This window comes from Stegodyphus dumicola, chromosome 9 (genome assembly GCF_044657685.1).
Source record: "Stegodyphus dumicola isolate Sdum_Otavi_A_Nest chromosome 9, ASM4465768v1".
Lineage (NCBI taxonomy): Eukaryota > Metazoa > Arthropoda > Arachnida > Araneae > Eresidae > Stegodyphus > Stegodyphus dumicola.
In genome coordinates this window covers 145,840,590-145,861,292 of record NC_140776.1, presented here as the reverse complement: position 1 = coordinate 145,861,292, position 20,703 = coordinate 145,840,590, and the positions used below count along the sequence as shown (strand labels likewise).

Below are 20,703 nucleotides of genomic sequence, written 5' to 3'. Positions count from 1 at the left end.
AAAGAGAGGTAAAATGTAAATAAACATGACGGCCTTCTAAATATCTTCCTTTTTAAACCTGTAGCAAATAAAGTACTGGAGCGAAAATCTTCTCTATTTCAAATCTATTATGAAATCAAAATAAGAAGTCGTACAGAGCGATTTTTTTTTTTAATTATGTAATTGTTTTTGAAAAAAATATTTTTTATTTTGCAAATATGATCAATATTTTCTAGGTAATTATTCAATAACATTTTTTATATCTTGCATTTTCATCTGGTCGCTAAAACTAGCACTTTAGATAAGCATGTTAGGAGAATTTATGCTCGGACAAAGATGCCATTTTACTGCTCTAGATGCGCAGTGGGACAAGCGGTCCCTTCAAGCAGCAAAAATCCCAAATGGAAGGGGGGATTCTTGGAATTCACTGAAAGATAAAATTTTCCAAGCTTTCAGAATTTCCTAGTTGGCAACAAAAGGTGATAGGAATTTCCAAGTCTTCCTTTATGTACAAAACATAGTTGCACCTATGAAGTAAAGTAATCCAAATTCCGATAATTTTGATTTATGCTTAAGAACTTTAAAACATATGTTGTTCAAATTCTGATACCTTTGATCTATGCTTAAGAAATTAAAAACATATGTTGTTCAAATTTCAATACCTTTGATCTATGATTAAGAGCTTAAAAAACATATGTCATTTGTCTCTTTGTTCAATGCATTTTGATTTCTAATTGTACCAAAACAAAAGAAGGGAATGCTCTTTACATTAAATGATAAGGAAAAAAAAAATTTTTTTTTAACTCATTCAGGATGTTGGGGTTTTAATTTTTGAATTTAATAGTTAAAAAAATCCAAAAGGTTTCAGATTTTAAATTACATCCAAAGGGGCTTTTTTTTTAACATTTTGTGTGTTACCTTTATTTATTAAATATCATGTTCTTTGCACTTAAACCATAAAATTCAATTCAATAGCAATGTTGCAAAATAACTTTAAAATGAACATACCTTTAGAATTTCCGATACACAGTTCCGCGTGCTAGAGATAAAAAGGTTCCCCCCCCCCTCTAGAGTGTTGCCATTGCTCGCTTTTAAATCATTAAGTTTGTTAATCAAAATTTCGTTAAAGTTTTACAAAATATGAAATCGGAAATTTGGTCTTCCACATGCTCATATTCGTAGGAGGATTACATGATTCAAAATTCGATGGCTCTGTGTACCGTTGTTTTATCACAATGCAAGAAATATAGATACATTTATGCAGATTTTTCATTAATTTCTTCAAATATAATGCAGAACTCTAGCATTTGGTGGCAACAGTCTAAAAAAAGATTCACCATTTATAGTGATTCAATGCAAAATCGCAAAACGAAAACAATAGTCCTTCAGGGACAAAACAGCTTTGGACTAAGAAGTTATGCCTGAATTTTGAATAAGATCCAAAAAGTACAAGATTAGCTTTACTGGATTTCTATGAAAAAGCAAATAACAGTTATTAATTTTTTCAAGTTCCTAATTTAAAAAGGTGACTGACTGTATATAACATTCATTTAAAGGGAATGCTCATTTACATAATCATGATCTTATGACCTTTCTAAGCAGTCCATACAAGCCTGCCAAATCAAAGATTGACCATATATACAGACAGAGCCACTAAGCATAAAATAATATCCATGTTCTTATACAACTATTAAGCTTTTAAACACAATGGTTCACAATACACTAATCAAAATTGCTAGTTTTAATTGCAATGACATAATAAAATTACCTTAATTGAATTTTATAAAATTCAGGCTCAGTATGTATTTAAACATGAAACTGAAAAATATTATTTAAAAACTATGTAGATATTTGATGTTTAAGTGCCAGATTATTAACCCCTTCGCGCCGACTGTCACGTATACGTGCCAGCAACGAACGCACTTACCTACCGGCCGACACGCAGGCGTGCCAGAGGATTGTTCCATTCTCTACCGACTGTCACGTATTTGTGCCAGTACCTTGGAACGTTTTTCAAACTATAATTTCTGCCACAAGATGGCACTGTATGTCCATATGGTTTCAGATACATGTAAATTAGACCTTCTACTCGAAATGAGAGAAGCATGACTCACATACACATGTTTTTGATTATATAAACAAACGGGGAAATAAATGTTTCCGAATGGCGTGATTTATGACATATCTTTAAATCGCACTTTATTCGCACATGGTAGTTGTTTACTGTAAGTACAGAAGTTTTATTTGCTCTAAAGCATTGGGTATTTCAGTTTGCAGTTCAGTTTTTAGAAAATAATTAGATCTTGTTAGACGTGAATTCTTTGTTTTTACCGGTGCAATGTCGAAGCGTCGAAAATGTTTAACAGAGCATGAAATAGCAGAAATGATCCAAAATATTTCAGATATTGATTCTGAAATTCTGATATTGATTCTGAAAGATTAACTGAAAGACATTTTCCAAAACTTTGTTCAGAAGAGACTGATAAGAAAATGAGACGACGATGCTTCGTTTGTTCACATTCCCGGAAAAATCCTCTAAAACGGCAAATGAGTTATTACGAGTGCAAGGAATGTAATGTAGGACTGTGTGTAGATCCCTGTTTTCAAATTTTTCATACGAAAAGAGAATTTTAAGTAATATATTTAGTTTTCAGATGTATAATGTTAAAATTCATAAAATGGTGAGTAATTAAAATAAAATGTGTAAAATATGCATTTAAACAAGAAATAAGGTAATTAAAGTATATATATAAAAATATTTATAAAGCATAAGCCGTTTAAATACTGTATAGAGCATTATTAAACAATGCGTTGATACTTCGGAAATTTCATGGATTTAGGCTTAGTAGCAAAAAGCCCCCGGCCCTGGAGAGACGCTCGCGTAAGACACTGCTGGCCTCAGCGATAAGCGCACGTTTTCGCTACCCGGCTCGAAGGGGTTAAGAAAGCACTATAGATAAATGTTTTGCTACTACTTACATATCTGAAATAATAATGCTATTTTAATACAAAACTACCTCTTCTTCAAATTTAGCTTTAGTTTTCTCAGCTTCTTCCTTCGTTTTCTTCAGTTCGTCCTCCAAATCAAAGACTCGCTGTTTTAAACGTTCTTTTACCGCTTGGAGGGACTTGATTTCCCCTTGCAGAATTTCCATTTCACTGAAATGTTCATTTAAAGAGTTAAAATGCATTAAAAGATTTCAAAAGAAATGTAATAATTTATCAAAATTATATATCATAAATACTCAAATCTTCTTTCATACATAAAATGAAAGGGAAAAAAACTAAGGCAAAAGACTTAATTTTAAAAGAAATTTTAATGGCACAGATTTCTATACAGACACTCCTGACTTTATGAACTTTTGCAGATACAAACACAAACCTGTTTCCCAGAATTGAAATTGAGTGAAATTTGTTTTACTCAAAAAGAAAATAAACGGCTGTTCATGATGTCATACACTGCTGTCACCTTATTTATGATGAAAGAAAAAGACATTTTTTCCTTATGTAATCCACTTTCTTCACTAATTCACTTCAGAAAATGATGTAGCTCCTCCAACTAACATATCAACTCTTTCTATCTATCATATAGCTGCCTCATCACAAATATTCACTTATTGATGAGTCTTTACATGGCAAGTAAGACACTGACTTGCCCTCACCCATATAAATGTCTACTAGCCTCATCCTCATCCCATTTACACATGTCCTCAAAGAAAACTTAATACTATACAGTAAAGTATAATTCTTCATTTATTTATAATGTACTGTTTTTAAATTTTTTATTTTTCTTAGTACTTTTATTGTTTGATAGTAATTATAGCTTATATTTTCCAAAAGACATTACGAAACATGTGTAACAAACCTAGTAGCATTTTACAAATGCGTGATACAAAGCAATCATTGCGAATGAAACTGTCAAATGGAATATTTGTATTTATGGTTTTTATAACAAATGTAATTTTTATGCACTTCATTTTAGTGGCAAAAATCATCTAGTAATATACAAATCACTTTGAGTGGAATATAAATGTTGTCATCAAAATAAATTCAAAAATTAACTTTTTTGTAAAGTTCTTGATAAGTAACAAGAAAGAAAATCTTCAAATAATTAGAGACTTTGATATGAAATTACAGTACAAAAATAAAAACTGAATCTTAATTCCATTAATTATTTTTGCTACCACAGTCAATATACATAATATTTGTTTTCACTAATGTAATTAAGATTCTAAATTAACTTAAGACTATGTAACAAAACAGTGCTGTCCTGTTATCAAGACCAGATTCAGAAATATATGTATGCACATATGGATGAATATATGCATTTGTGTATGCATATATATATGTACATACGTATGTATGTGTGTATACATACACACATTTCTGAATCCGGCCCCAATAACAGTAAAGTACCAATAAAACATGCTTAAATATTGATGTTGATTACAGAATTCACAGAGCTCCAACTTCAAACACTAGGCCAAGGATTATTCCATAATTATATTATTTACCTTTTTCTTTATGCAACACCAATATAATACCTGAATCGAATTATATTATAAATAAGGCACATCAATAATTCTTTCAAAACTATATTCATATTATTTTATACATAAAATTTTTAAAACCAAATTCGAAAATTTCATTTAGAATATTGTGAATTTAAGTAGAATATACTGTATAAATTATATAATATATTTGGTAAACTCAATAAATGATGAAGCAGAGGAAATTTCAATGAAACTCAAAAGTATTGTCCACACTGCATAATCTCATTGTGACACTAATCGCAGAATGCCATGCTCATAAAAAACTTCTGGCTGCTTTTCAACCAGCTGCACACACACTCCTTGACTTCATCATCCATTTGAAACTGCTGCCCATGCAATGCTTTTTGAGCTCACCAAAGATGTTTACTTCACATGGGAACAGAACAGTGGGTGAGTTAGGACTTTCCATTTGAACTTTTGCAGAAGTTCTTTTGTTGCCTTGGCTGTGTGTGGTAAAGCATTGTTGTGTAACAAAATGACACCACAAGAAAGTTTACTGGAATGTTTTGATTGCCTTTCTACGTTTCGTTAACATTTCAAAATACTGCTAACATTGACTGTAGGTCCGTGCTTCAGGAATTCAATAAGCAGTGGCCCCTTGCAATTGAAGAAGAACAAAAGAATTATTTTGCCATTTGGTTCTTGAACTTTTCTGATAGAGGGGAATCTGTGCTCTTCCACTGCAAACTTTGCTATTTCAAATCGGGCTGAAACTAGTGGCACCAACTGTCATCATCAGTAACAAATGCTGAGAGAAAGTTGCCTTCACAGTCGCTGTTACGCTACAGCAATTTCAGAGATATGGCCATGCGACAGGCCTGTTACTCTGGTTACTGGTGGGGGACCCATTGCATGCACACTGCAGAATTTCAATGTATCCACAATGATTGCATGAACCATACCATGGCTAATCTGTACTGCTGTAGAAATGTCATCTACTGTTACATGACGGGCTTTCTTGATGTGCTCATCCACTTTTCTATCATTTTGGTCTGTGACACACTCCAGTGCTCCACTCTGTGTGTCATTTCCAAGTGACATGCATGCTTTGTGAAAGCGCTTGCTCCCCTCCTGAACTCTTGACAGAAACATACAGTGTTTCACACAAATCCTTTCCATTCGTCGATGGCTTTCACACCTTTTTACAACTTCCACTATCAAAAAGTGCACAACACACCAGTTCTTTCTTCAGATGCCTCCATTCTAAGTCATTTTCAGAGATGGAATTAATGGACTTGGAAGCTGCTTGGTTATCATGCTTTTATCATTGCTTCCATCACACTACTGCCACCTAACAAGTGAAAAGAATGTGAATTTCTTTTTTTCACACCAGAAATGAGATTGCAGGTCCATCTCCATTTTTCTAAATATCCTAGGTTTGGTTTAATATCATCTGTCTCATCATTTATAGACTAAACCTCATATATTAAAAAAGAGACAGCAGACAAAGAAGCTGGCATAAATCATGTTAAAACTCCAAATGAACAATTAATTTTAAAAAGTCAATTATGAAATTAAAGCAATTAAAAAACAACTTTAATTTCAAACCGAACATAAGTGGAAAAACATTCTAAGAGAAAAGATTATTGAAAATAACTAATAAAATTAGCAATAATAAACATAAATTTATATACCTTGTTAATTCATCAACTTTTGCAATGAGATCATCCTTCACAATATTTAAAGCATTCCTATAAAATTACAATTTAAAACAATGAAACTTTAGTTACAAGGGAATTTCATGTTAAGCACGATAAAAAGGAATATATAGAAGGGGAAATTGAAGAGGACTACATTTTTTTTAATTACAAAGCAAAACATTTTAACTGCAGCATGCATTCACAAATAAATTTTATCAAGCTGAAATGATGGAAAAGAAACAAATATTTACTTTGTGGCTAGCAATTCGTTATTTTCTAAAATTAAATTTTCTACTTCTTTGCCCATTCCTAAAAAATGTAAGGAAGCTTGTATTAATTATACAATATGTAGAATAGCAAATACATAAAAATTGAACATCCTTAATACAAAATACTCTGAAACCTATCACATCTTTCCTCTCACATAGCAGGCAGTTGATTAAGGTAGAATTATGACTTACTGGGGAAAAACCATACATAAACCATTTTCCATATTATAGATGCTTTTTGACTTCCTCTGATTTTTTACCATGGGCTCTCTTAATGCAAAATTTTATGGATTACCAGGTTAGATTAGATTATTTAAATAGGACAAAGTGCTCAAAGACTATTTGCCTAAGGGAAGGGAAAATCTTCCTGGAAAATTCTGTATGGAAAACTGGCTCATATTCACATTATATATAGCAAAAACCACCATGTAGTCAGTCTATTCACAAGGTTTCCAACCCAGACTGAATAATCAGTATTCAACGTTCTAACTCTCAGGCACTATAGGGCTAAATTCTCTAAATAAATTTAAGTCATAAGGTGTACACAAAAATCCTTTAAAGAAGACACTTTTTTTACTAGAAAAAGAATTATAAAAGCTATTTGCTAACTTCAATAATTGCATATTCCAAGAACTTACACAGATTGTTTACATATTTGGAAAATTCCAAACAGCTATACATATTTCATTTAGATATTTTTCTATCCATTTTAAAATCTTATGAATATAAAGTTTAGCTTGGAATGTATATTGCATATTTGACAAAAAGCTGTGATCCTTACCACAGTTTTGATGTAGGCAGGGAGACTTTTTATATGCTTAAGTTCTCTCTTACTTTTGAAGGTAAATTACATATTACTGCCAAGACTTCTTTAATTAATAAATCCTATAAAGATCACTGTCAAGCGTCAAGCAATTAGTAAATACTACATAAAATTTCATTTTTATTTTAACAGGATCTAGATTTTAACTCTATCTTTTAGTGTTCCTCTACACAAGGTAAATAAATACATGTGTACTCTTTGACTGCTGCATTTATATTCCTGCATGACAAATAATTTTACACTTTCATAAAACAGATAATTTTTTTAAAAAAACTATTTAAATGTTTTAATAGTTTTTGAATTCCAACAGGCTTACATGACAAATAATTTTATACTTTAATAAAACAGATGATTAAAAAAAAAACACTTGAATGTTTACAGTAGTTTTTGAATTCCAATATACTCTGTATAATAAAATATAGAAGATTTTTAAATTCTAAATATCTCTGTCTCTATGAATTTTGGATTAAGGATATGCAACCTGTAAGTAATTGCTCAGCAAATTATCAAGCAAAATGGAAAAAAATTTCTTTTTTTACAACATTGCTTATCACTTACTCATTCCTAAAAGGGGCAAAGAACTTGTTCTCTGCTACTTTCAAACATTGATACATGTAACATAAATATTGTACTTATTATACACTTTCTTTGTTATGCTTATGTTAACCTATATTTTATATTAGATAACATTCCTTCCTAAATTACAAGTATCTCATAATTTCACGTACATTATTCCTGATTTCATACTACCACTGATAGAAGTTTAAATAGGTTTTAAGGAACTACCTTTAGAATCCCTCTATCTGTCATCTACCTCTTGATCTATCTGCCTATATGTATACTATAATTTTCAAATTAATTAGGGCAAAGAGATTTTTTTTCAAAGAATTTGGTCGCCAGCTGCTCCCTCAAAGCAGTTTCATTCGAATTAATGTTATCTCGATGTCTGCTTTCAACTACTTAGAACGTGTTTGAATTAGGATTATTTCGATACTTTTAAGCTTTTTTCTGTAAGGAAGAGGAAATTACTTTGGCATACTATTTTAATACTTTTTCATTCATTTATTTTAGTACACTAAAAATGGACACAACACCTAGAAATAGAGCAAACATTATTCCACTTAACAGTCACATATGCATGACTGTAAAAAGTACTACTTTCACAGTTTATGTTGGAAAATTGAGTGCTTCTAAAATTTTGAGAAGATGCAATGAAACTGGATTATTTTCTCCAGAAAAGAAGCGCAAATATGAAACCGAAATGAAAACAATTTCAAAATCTGATTGATTTCTTCTCCAAAACAGTATTATTACTAAAACAAATACTAACAAAGACCTTAAAAGTGATATAGTGTCTATTAGTATCCATATTCATCCTTCAAATGTGTGGCATATATTTCTCACTGCTGGTGAAAAGCGAATTAAAAAAAACAATTTTTGATGCGTCAAATGAAGCAAAAACAATTATTGTGGGTCAAAAATATAAATCTTCTCAAATAGCTGGGAAAAGGTCATTTTTTGTGATGAGACTCATTTGTTAATTCACAGTTACAAATCTAACACTGTTAGATGAAGCAAGAATGAATCAATAAGACCTCAACATATCCAACAAACCATAAAATAGCCTCAAAAATAAATGCTTTGGGATTCTTTCACTGCAGATGGCAACAGAAATCTAGCCCTTATTGATGGAATGATGAATTTATTGAATTGAATAGAAATTTTTAAACATAGGTTTGTGCCATTCTTGAAAACCTCTGCAGGGATATTTCAGCATGACTTGGTTTCATGCCACAATTCAAACTCTGTCAGAACATTCCTGTCAGAAAACAAAATTATTGTGCTAAATTGATATGGATATTCACCAGACTTAAATCAAATCAAAAATTTGTGACACATTCTCAAAGAACATCTTAGTAAAATGGATTGTGCAACAAAAGAGCATGATTACAAATGCTATAGATGTGTGGTTCCATGATAAAGATGTAAAATATATATGCACAAGTCTAGAGTTAATGCCTAAGAGAATTCTGGAGGTTATTTGTGCTTAAGAAAGACATATTTTCTATTAATTTTATTATTTTCACTGTACATGAAGCTATGCATGCAAATAATTTTAAATCACTTTGTCCCAATTCATTTGCACACTATAGTATATATACTATACAAGAAAAGGAATTAAGAAAAATCTTTAAGAATAAATACTATCTAAATACTACTATTTTTATTGCATTTTGTAAAACTTTGTAAGGTTATGATTTTGATATTTAATATTATTATTTTGTTGGGATTTATATTTATTTTGAATTAACCAGTTAAATTTAAGTTTACATTCGTTCCTATAAGCCTCCATTCCCTTAATTGACAATGCCAGAATATTTAAATTTGGTAGCACACGTGAAGAAATGCAAATTCTACCTTGAGGAGAAAAGGTTTAAATACAGAGTTTTAGAAGGTAAAGTTAGAGAGTGAGAGCAAAGCACTGTACCTTGGTAGCATGAGCTTCTGATTCTGCATTTATTGCTAGTTAAAGTGGCATAACAGCAATTACTTTGCTGCCACTAGATTTCGACGGTTTTTTAGATAACAGGACTATCTGAGCCCTGTAAAGTAATTCTACTGCTTGTTAATATCTTTGAATTTTTAGTTTAGTTCTTGAGTTTATTCTTTTAGTTTAGTTTTTAGTTTAATCTTGTTACTTCCCAAGAGAGGCGTAGTTTGTTAATATCAAGTTGATGCACTGTGATTTTTAAATATTTTTAATAAAGGGTTCTTTTAATCCTTTTCCTGTGTGGCTCCTACATATACTTCAGCTGTCACATCAGAAGATAAACAAGTAGATATTACAATTTAATATTATATATATATTTAACAAATATTCTCTATTTGTATAAAGCTAATTTAAAGTTAATTTAAATTTAAATTTTAAATTATGAAATTTTAATTGCCTACAAATAAAAGATATATTTTTTCATGGTTTATATACTTGCACTTAATTTACATATGCTGTCAGAATTTAAATGATATTGTAAATTACTTTGCAGCAATAATTAATCTTTTATTTGTATGCAATTAAAATTTCATAATTTAAAATTAAAATTTAAATTTAAATTAGCATTATACGAATAGAGAATATTTGTTAAATTCAAACTTCATTCCTTGCAGAAATGGTGCAAGAGAATTACTTAAATTTAATCACTTTACTATTTATATATATATATATATACATATTTATATATAGTACACACCACTTTTTAAAATCACTTGCATTGCAAACATTTTTGAGTTACTAAGTGGCTGAATTTAATAGAAGGGAATTTGTGTGATATGAGTTTCAAACTTTTCAAGTAAAATAATAACTAACAACAAATTCAATAATTAATCCTAAAAGAATAATTAAAAATTAATGTCGTCAAAATTGAACTGCTTAACAAATTTTAAAATTCAATTTTTTAATTTAAAAAAAAAAACAGTTTTATAATTATGTTTTTGATGAAATTTAATCTCTTAACAACCATCATATCTGTGTCTTTTTCATATTGTTCAATGACAGTTTTCAATTACGTTCTCAGTTTTATAAATATAGCTTTATTATTATAGCTTTTTTGATAAGCACTTTTCAGTACAAGAATATTTCTTAGAGTTTGCTATGCTTCCTTAGAATTTACTGATACTGGCATATCATCACTTTTTTTTGTATCACCTATGCTCTTATATATATATATATATATATATATAAAATACTTTCATAGACAGTTTTAATACATGCTGTACTAATATTTTTGCAATTTGATGCATATTATAAAAGTAACTTAACATATTTATAAATAACTTAAGACTTTTCACTTGGCATTTTGACAAAAAAAAGTAAATATATTAAACTGATGTTATTCCATTTTTTTATGATGCTATAGACTGACCTTCCTCTTATTCTTTCATTTTATTTTTATTTTTATGTGTCATCTATGTCTTTTATGTGTCTAATTAACACGATAATTATATCTGTTATATTTGTGTATTTTCATAATTAAATTACTAAATCCTACAATCATAGTCATCTAAGACTGTTGCTTTAGTTCGGATGTACACTACGCAAAAAAAAAGGGGGGGACAAATCTATATCTCCCATTCTACTGGGCCGATTGACAAAATTCAACTTGCATTCTTCGTGTCTTGAAAGCACAACTTAGGATATGTATTAGATTTATATATATAGCATTGTTCTAATATAAATATTTTAACACAAAGTAGACTTTTTCTGAAATGGCATGCCAATTTTTTTTTCTCATATTTTGACTCTACAACTCAGATTATGCCAAACTGCCGAGTTTTGTGAAAATCACATGAGTAGTTTTTAAAAAATTAGCCCTCAAAATTTTAGCTCCTTAATATTTATTGAATTCGATATATATTTATTGATATCTCTTTTCTTATTAAACTTACTTGCTTCTTCCTTTCACATTTTGAAATTTAGGTTCATTCCAAATAAAATTCGCCCATTTTTTATGATTTATTTTAAAAATTTGTATTTTTAAATAATTTTTATAATTTTTTAAAAAAAATTTTGAATTATAATTTATACAATTTTTGAATTATAATTTATACAATTTTTACTTTCATTTTAAAGTAGATGTATTTCTACGCTTACCCGCAAAAAATTACAGTTTTTATTCAAAATTTTCAAAGACATACATGAATTTATATATTGGCATATTTGTTGAAAATGATAATAATGTCAAATGTAGTTTAGGCACTTTGTTAAAATTATTTGAAAGTAGGAATGATGCGACTTTTTTTCTGCTCCTGCACAAGGGAAGGGAAAGGGAAATAGGTTGCCATATATTAAGAAGTTCACCGAGTGATTTATTCTTGGCGCAACTGAAAAAAATGCACCAAGGTAAATTTTTTAATTTCTCCGTAAATTTGACACCAAATTTTACAAAATTAATATTTAGGCATAATTTGAGTCATAGAATCGAAATATGGAAAAAAATTGGTCTGTTATTTCAGAAGTCCCATTTTTGTGTCAAAATATCTATGTCAGAACAATATTACATATAAATCTAATATATATCCTAAGTTGCATTTTCGAGACATGAAAAACACAATTTGAATTTCATCAATCAGCCCAGTAGAATGAGAGATATAGAACTTCTGGCGGGAAATTCATCCCCAAAGGATATTGTTGCAAAAGCAAACATTACTCACATGCCAGATGAATCTTTATGTAAACAAATGGAGGAGAAAACATGTCTTGATACCTTGCCTGGAAATTTATTACTTCCGGCTAATAACCAGCATGCTCAGTGTGTTTCTTTCCAGTGTTTTGGTCTGAAAGACACCATCGACCTGATTAAATCCTTTTCCTCTTGTGATAATTACAATGTTGAGACTTTAATTTTGGATAATGAACACATTTTTAACATCTATCAGATAACAAGCCCCGTTCACCAAGTCATTTTTTTTTTAAAAATGTCTAATGGATCAAACTTTAAATTTAAAAAAATCAATTCATGAATTTACTAGTTGGGAACAATTAAAACACCATTTGTTAGACGAACTTTCGGGTAAAATTAATAGCCTTCAATTACATCAAATAATGGAATCTTGTTATTCGAAACTTTAGAAGAATATTTTTAACCATGAGAGATCTCTAAAAGTTCTATTGATGATTCTCCTCTGATTGAGTATGTTATAAATGGTATTTCCGATTTATCAAAAAATAAAAGAACTTTATACAGCTGTAAGTCCATTCCTGAATTTTAAAAAAAACTGAATATATACAAAAACCTCCTTTACCAGTTCAAAGCAATTGAGGCAAAATACTTAGAAGAAATTTCATAATTCCCTTCACAATGTTAAACTTGATAATAAACATACATCAAACACGTAACCAGTATGCTATTCCTGTGTTTTAAAAGAGCATAAAAGCGTCAATTGCCTGAATAAATCAAATGGCAAATTTTCTTATGGATGCAAAAATTATGGTCATGTTCATGTCAACTGTCCAAAAATCCTCGTAGTTCTACCACGGAATCCGATCCTAAACATTCTACACCTGACATAACTGTATATGCACTTTCTGCTCAAACTTTATCTATACATTCTATGCATGTTGACATTCAACTTGCAGGAACCCCATTAACCACTTTTTGTGACAATGGGTCACAAGCTACTTTTATTAATGAGAAAACATGTTGCAAGATTGGTTCTCCAGCATTACATCCCTCTAAAATTACGTTCTCAGGGATTTGCCGAGACACAGTTTAAGGCATTGGATTCTTTCAAGACTCCCTTGAAATTCAAAACACTATTTTACCTGCCGAAATCCATGTAGTAAAAGATAACATGATTCCTCTTGATGGGATTATTGGAATCGATGTTTTGCAACAAACTCAAGTTACATTTGATAAAGACTGTATTCATTTATGCAACAGTAATGATGAACTTTTGGTTAACATTGCTAATATTACAGATGATCAACCCTTTACATTTGATCTTTCACACATCTCGAGCTCTGAAATTCGGAAGAAAGCTCAACATATCATTACTTCTTACAAACCATATAAAGTTAATAATGCTATAAAAGATTTTAAAGGAATTAGAGAAAATGAAAATCAGTTGAAGAAAACAGTTAAGGATGAAAATGATAACGAAGATGATGATGAAGACGATTTGGATTTGGGTGACCATGGCATGGATGAAGATGATGATGGCAATCATGTAGCTGATGATGATGATGTTGATGATGAACAAAGGGTTTTAAATACTGAAGAAGCTGAATAATTTAAAACAAGGTTTACAAAAATTGCTGAACAACTAAAAGAGAAAATGCCTGCTAAAAGTGCAAAAACATCCCAACAAAAGAAACCAGAGAAAACTCTGAAGGCGGAAAAAGACTCCAAAACCTGAAAAAGGAGCTTTTTACGGAAGGTTCTTGATGATGAAGCAAGAAAAAGAGAAAGAAATGCCAGAACTCTCTATCTGGAAACTTTACCTAGTGCTATCACTAGAGAAATCAAAGCTTTGTATTCTGATATTTTAGATGTTGCTGTGCCGAAAAAAGATGCAAAGAAACAAAAAGTATTATCATTTTAAGAACTTAATAGTGAAGCTGAAGCTGAGGAAAATCACAAGGTCTTGCAGAAGAAAAAATTCAAGATCAGACTGTTATATTTTGCTTGTGTGAAAAGTAAAAATATACCAAAAGCAGCAAAGGGACAGGAAGAAAAGATATGGAAATTATTTGTCTCTGGCATTCCAGTTGATACTACAATTTCTCAAATTATTGAATTTTTTTCCAAAAGCATCTCATATAACTCTAAATTTATCACCTATATATTGAAATGCTACCATAAGTTACATACAGGAAAAAGATGCAGCTGAAGCTATTGAGGCAACAAAGAATGCTGAAATAGCTGGGAAAAAAATTACTATTTTATATTCTTTAGCTGCTTCATGCCCAAAAAAAGGTAAGAAAAGGAGCTGGAAGCATAAACAAAGAAGATCTGATGAGGAACACCAACAATGGATTATTGATGAAAAAGATGCATTACATATTAAAGCTAAATGGAAAATACCCTGTTTACAGCAAGAAAATTTATGACAATATAAGAAATGTTGCAAACTTGCCTGTAAATACAAGCTCAGAGACCAAAAGGCAATACAGCGCATCCAGTTTGGACCTGGACTGAAACTTCAGCCCAAATTCTTTGGTCCTTATGAGATAAGGAAAGTTCATCCATCTGATCGTTACAAAGTATGAAAGATAGGCTGCCATGAGAACCCCCACCAAAATGTCACCCACTGCTTATAAGATGAAACAATGGTGCACAAACTGAACATTCGCCACCAAGACATTGACTTTTTTTTTCACTTTTATTGCTTATTTTGTTTTGTCTTTTCAGATCTCTTGTCTACTTAAACCATGCATGGACGTCTGGTGCTGCAGAATGGCCATGTTGTGATATGCTTCTTTTATAAGTCAGAATGGCAATGTACTCACCAGCAAGATCATATGACCACTTCTCAGAGAGACATGAGAGAGGAGAAACAATGAGGTTTATAAAATTGAAAGAAAACTGAATTATGATTATTATGATATTATTCCATTTTTCACGATGCTATGGACGGACCTTTCTCTTCTTATTTCTTTTTATTTTTATGAGCTACTTTTGTGTTAATTACATCTGTTATGTTCACGCATTTTCGTAATTAAATTACTAAATGTTACTACCGTCGTTTTCTAATGCTGTTGCTATAGTTCAAATGTACAACTACATTTTACATATATGGTTAGTTTTATATGCAGGCACACATAAGGCGGAGAGAAAGAAAAAGACTGATATTAGTAAACAATAACTTTAAACTCAAATTCTTGTATACATAAAATTTTCTGCATTAAAAAACAAATTGAGGCACATGGGATCAGAAAATTTTCATTTTGTTCATAGCTTTTTATGCTAATTTTCTTCTCTCATTGGAAACCAAAATATTGATGAAATCAGAGATGTGAAAACAAAAATAAATTCCTAAGTATGCATATTAACACTCTGGTCATACGGACTAGAATATTTTTTGTAATGTCCTTGAGATAGTAAATATAAGTGCATCTTTAAATATATCCATGAAATTAAGGCAATATACTAAAAGTACATAAAGTAATGGGCATTTAAGATTAAAATCAAGAAGATACCTTTCTCGTAGTAATTTTGGGAAATTTGGGCTTTCTTAGCAAAATCCTGTGCCAGTCAGAGGGTTAATGAATTGTTCTATTTATTTATTTATTTATTAAAAAATTCTTTTTTTAATCTTATTTTACATTTTTGCAGAATAATAAAAAATAATTTTAAAAAGATAATGATATAATTAAATTATTATTAAAAACAGTGCATATATAAAAAAGCCATACCATTTAATATTCAAAATAATCACATTTCTAATATTTACAATAAAAACATAATCAGGAATTGCTAAAAAACTGATGATTTGCATTATTAATTAGTTGCAACACATAACAAAAATTATAATAAATTCATTTCAAATTGTTAGTATTTTATACACAAATATAAGATTTCTTACCAAAGAAACTGTCAGGAGCTGGAGGTATACGCAAAATTCATTAAAAAAATAAAATAAATAGTTAGTAAAGTATCTAAAAAGTTAGAAAGCACACATGTTAGAAAGTTGCAAGTTGTATGATTAGATATTTAAAAACAAAAAACAGCTCATATACATCAGAAACACAGTAGTTTAATATGAGTAAAATGTAAGTATTAAAATGTTAAAAACATAATTTTATAAAATTATTGACAAACAAAGCTGAGAAAAAATAAGACAGTCACATTCAATATTTAAAAAAGGGGAAAAACCCTAAAGCTAATTTTAAGTTAAAAAAAAATATTATTATTAATAATAGTTTAGTTATGTTAAGACCTGACAGAAGATTACTATTTTTACAAGCAAATGCATAATTAATATGGGAGAGAAAATACCAGCTATGTCATTCGCATCATCTCCTTCTGGTAAATTTTCAGATTCTTGGAAACTGAGCTCTTGATACAGAGTATTTGGTCGCCTTTTCTCACTAAAAATTAAAGAAAAATTGTGTTGTAAAAAATATTTACATTACTATCTGCAGTACTTAAAGTAGGATATAGAAATTATTTTAAATATATAGCAGTATTTATTTGATGGTTTCAATTCATATGATTGATATGTTTTCAAAGTATATTGAACCATATTCATCATTTGAACTGAATCCAAAAACACACACACAAAAAAAAAAAAAAACTTGAATGAATATTTCTATGATAAAAACCGATATGTGAGACATACACAATTTATAAAAAAACATCCTACGTAAAAAATATTACATCTAGAAAGATAATAAATTTCATATCAATATATCTTCAGACAACCAAGTTGGTCTAACTGATGAACCACTATGCATGAATGTAAGAATAGCAGCATAGCCAGATAATGTTAAAAATAGTTCATCAAAGTATTCATAACTATCGTAAGAGTATGACAAACCCAAGCAGTGAAGATCATGTGATAGTGCAAGTTATCATATATAACTGACATCTCAGAATAACTAATTCATACAGATCTCCTAGTCATGAAGCACCATGCAAGAAAGATAATTACTGTATTCTTGGTATCTGTTATGATGGCTGCACTTCACTGTTAGTGATAGACAACTTCAGGTTAGAGGCAGATATCTGTTATGTCTAGTGTTGGACATTGATTGTGATGCTTATACTGTTTGGAATGCATCAAATTGGAGTTATTCCCTTTTTAGCAATAAATAACAACTTATGTTTGGCTCCCTTAGTTAAAGAATTCATGTGAAAGATGTCTGACCAATACTGCTTCCTCCATACTTTGGAAGCAGCATACATCCAACATATCTGGCATTACTGTTCAGGAAACCATTGCACATAATATATCTAATGATACTTTGCAATACTTTAAAACCCGAATGATGCAAAAAAAAAAAAAAAAAAAAAAAAAAAAAAACTTGCGATCTTATTATATTGATAATGTATATTAATAACATCTTTCAGCAAGGCTTTTTGTTATGTAAGATAAAAACCCAGATCTCCCGAACTTTCTCAAACTGATAATGTTATAAAGACATATCAGGATGGACTTGACATAGTATCTGACAGCATATTCCATAAGACATGATTCAATGCTTGTTTAGGTCCATGTTAGACTGATTATCTTTATGTAGTACGGGAAAAAACTGCTATATATCATATTAAGTAAAATTTCTACATTTAGGTTTGCTCAGTAAATGAATTAATTGCTACCTAATTTTATTTACTTCTTCAATTCTGTCTTCTCACTGCTCATATCAAGTTTCATCACGGATTGATCAATTTTCTTAGGCGCTTGAATATTTCTATATTTAAAATATTTGCTATAAAAGATTTCTAGTATAATTACTTATATTATTTAAAGAATTAGCATATCCCCAGGTAGCCAAGCAATACATATATACCAGACACAGCCAAACTGCGGTTCGCAAGCTACTTGCGATCTGCAGCTTACCCATCTGAAATGAGACTTGTTTTGAATAAATATAGTTTAATTTTTTAATAATATTTAACTAATGGATAACTTTAAATATATAATGGAATTTGAAATAACAATCATGCAGTGCCCTGTTTCTTTATTAATCACTAATTTCTGATTTTATGTATGTAAAATTTGATAGCTTTCAAAGTGTCCATTTGTGAGAGTAAAAAATACATAAAATTACAAATACAGTCAAAAGCCTTTAATCCAGACTCGTCGGGACTTCGGCGATTCCAGATTATCGGTTTTTCCGGATTATAGATCATCAATTTAAATCTGGTAAGATGGCATGCAGAAATTGTAATTTATAAAATAAAGAGATTGTAATTAATAAATCTAAAGGGTATCAAAATTTACAAAAAAAAAGGTTAATATTTATTTGTTTACTTTATTAAACATTTCTTTCAACGCGCGCATGCGTAAAGCATACATTAGGCATAGTCGAAATTAGAAAACTGCAACCAGAAAACTATTTGATGTGTATTCGTGATATTTATAATGATGAATTATAATTAGAATAATTAAATCATATCAAAGACGGAGTACATCGAGATGAAATACTACATTTAGTAAGGAATTATACTCCGAATAAAATTAAAACATCATAAAGATAGTGCTGACAGATCAACTTCAGTTCATGCGCGCCACGACGTTTCCCCCCAACCCCAAAGAACAGCGTGAAATTGATAAACAGATTTCGGAATGGACAGAAAAACAAAGGATATGCATTTATCCATTTTTTGCAGCAATTCCACTTTTTGTTTGATGGACATCGAAACATGCTTTCGCTTTGTAGATCCTTTGGCAGCTCCAGAATCGGAAATTCTTTTTGACATAATCGAAAGTTCAAGCTTACTTTTATAAAATTGCACTAACAGTCTGCAAAAAATAATAAGATGAATCCAATTAGAAGATTAAGGAACAACGCAATTTGCAACATTAACTGAAATAGATAATTTTAGCTTAGCTTATACCATCCGTTATACATTAAACGCGCATGCGTAAATGTATTTTGCGCATGCGCACACACATATTCGCGGCCGTAAAGGTCTTACGCGCATGCGTCGATGCGACGCATGCGCAGAAAGTTTGTAGCTTTGAGGTCCGGGCTATGGGTGTCCGAATTAACGACTTTTGACTGTATAATCTCTCTTTGTGATACAGCACTGCATTGAAGATTTTAGGTATTTTTCACTATGTTCCAAACCTTCATTAAAAGATATTTTCTCACTCCTAGTTCGTATACGTGTCAGTGTTGGAATTGTTTTCTTGCTGTGTTGATTTGAAACCAGAGCCATTAATTTCATCATCGGACATCTGACATGCTCGTGTTGACTCATCTGGAAACATTCATTCATTCAACAGCAATATCTTCTAGCAAAGCTGCTGCATTCTTTCTTTTGAATACAGACGCAATTCTCTTACTTTAACCTCTATTGCATTGATCCTCAAATCGGAAAATTCACTATCATCGCTCTCAGTTTCAGTAAAAAGAGAAGATGGTCTTATATTATGTTGCTTGGGAAACAGAATTCCATGATTCTGCTAATAAATATACGCAGTCTTTGATGATGAATTTTTTTTTTTTTTTTTTTTTTTTTTTTTTTTTTTACAATCAGTAAATGAAATAAATTGATTCATCGATTTTTTGAAAGAATTTTTTTCCAAAACTCTGACAGTCAAAAGTCGTTAATTCAGACACCCATAATCCGGACCTCAAAGCTACAAACTTTCTACGCATGCGTCTCTTTTACGCATGCATGTAAGACCTTTACAGCTGCACATATGCGTGTGCGTATGCACATAATACATTTATGCATGCGTGTTTAATGTATAACGGATGGTATAAGCTAAAATTATCTAATTATCTATTTCACTTAATGTTGCAGATTGCGTTGTTCCTTAATCTTCGAATTGGATCCGACTTATTATTTTTTGCAGACTGTTAGAGCAATTTTATAAAAGTAAGCTTGAACTTTTGATTATGTCAAATAGAATTTCTGATGCTGGAGCTCCCAAAGGATCTACAAAGCAAAAGTATATTTCGATGTCCATCAAATAAAAAGTGGAATTGCTGCAAAAAATAGATAAAGGCATATCCTTTGTTTCTCTAACCATTCTGAAATCTGTTTATCAATTTCACGCTGCTCTGCAGCGGCGCGCAATGAATTGGAAGTTGATCTGTCAGCACCATCCTTATCTTCAGGGCAGATGTTTTTATTTTATTTGGCTTATAATTCCTTACTAAATGTAGTATTTCATCTCGATGTACTCCGTCTTTGATATGATTTAAATCAAATTCCTCGTCATTATAATTCGCTTCCGATAGTGAAGAGTGTGACACAGAGGTTATT

At 30.4% G+C, this 20,703-nt stretch overlaps 1 protein-coding gene across 5 annotated transcripts in view; it reads right to left on the bottom strand.

The window, feature by feature from the left end:
• LOC118200252 (C-Jun-amino-terminal kinase-interacting protein 4-like) overlaps window positions 1–20,703 on the bottom strand; it is a 104,215-nt gene that overhangs the window by 57,408 nt on the left and 26,104 nt on the right. For 4 of the 5 annotated variants that reach the window (XM_085824204.1, XM_085824206.1, XM_085824207.1 and 1 more), the window contains 5 exons: window positions 16,759–16,850; window positions 16,346–16,363; window positions 6,424–6,481; window positions 6,167–6,223; window positions 2,997–3,138 (listed from right to left, as the gene is read on the bottom strand). In XM_085824204.1, coding sequence (XP_085680330.1) covers window positions 2,997–3,138; window positions 6,167–6,223; window positions 6,424–6,481; window positions 16,346–16,363; window positions 16,759–16,850 — 367 coding nt within the window. The remainder of the gene's footprint in view (window positions 1–2,996; window positions 3,139–6,166; window positions 6,224–6,423; window positions 6,482–16,345; window positions 16,364–16,758; window positions 16,851–20,703) is intronic. The other variant, XM_085824205.1, reaches the window with a different exon arrangement.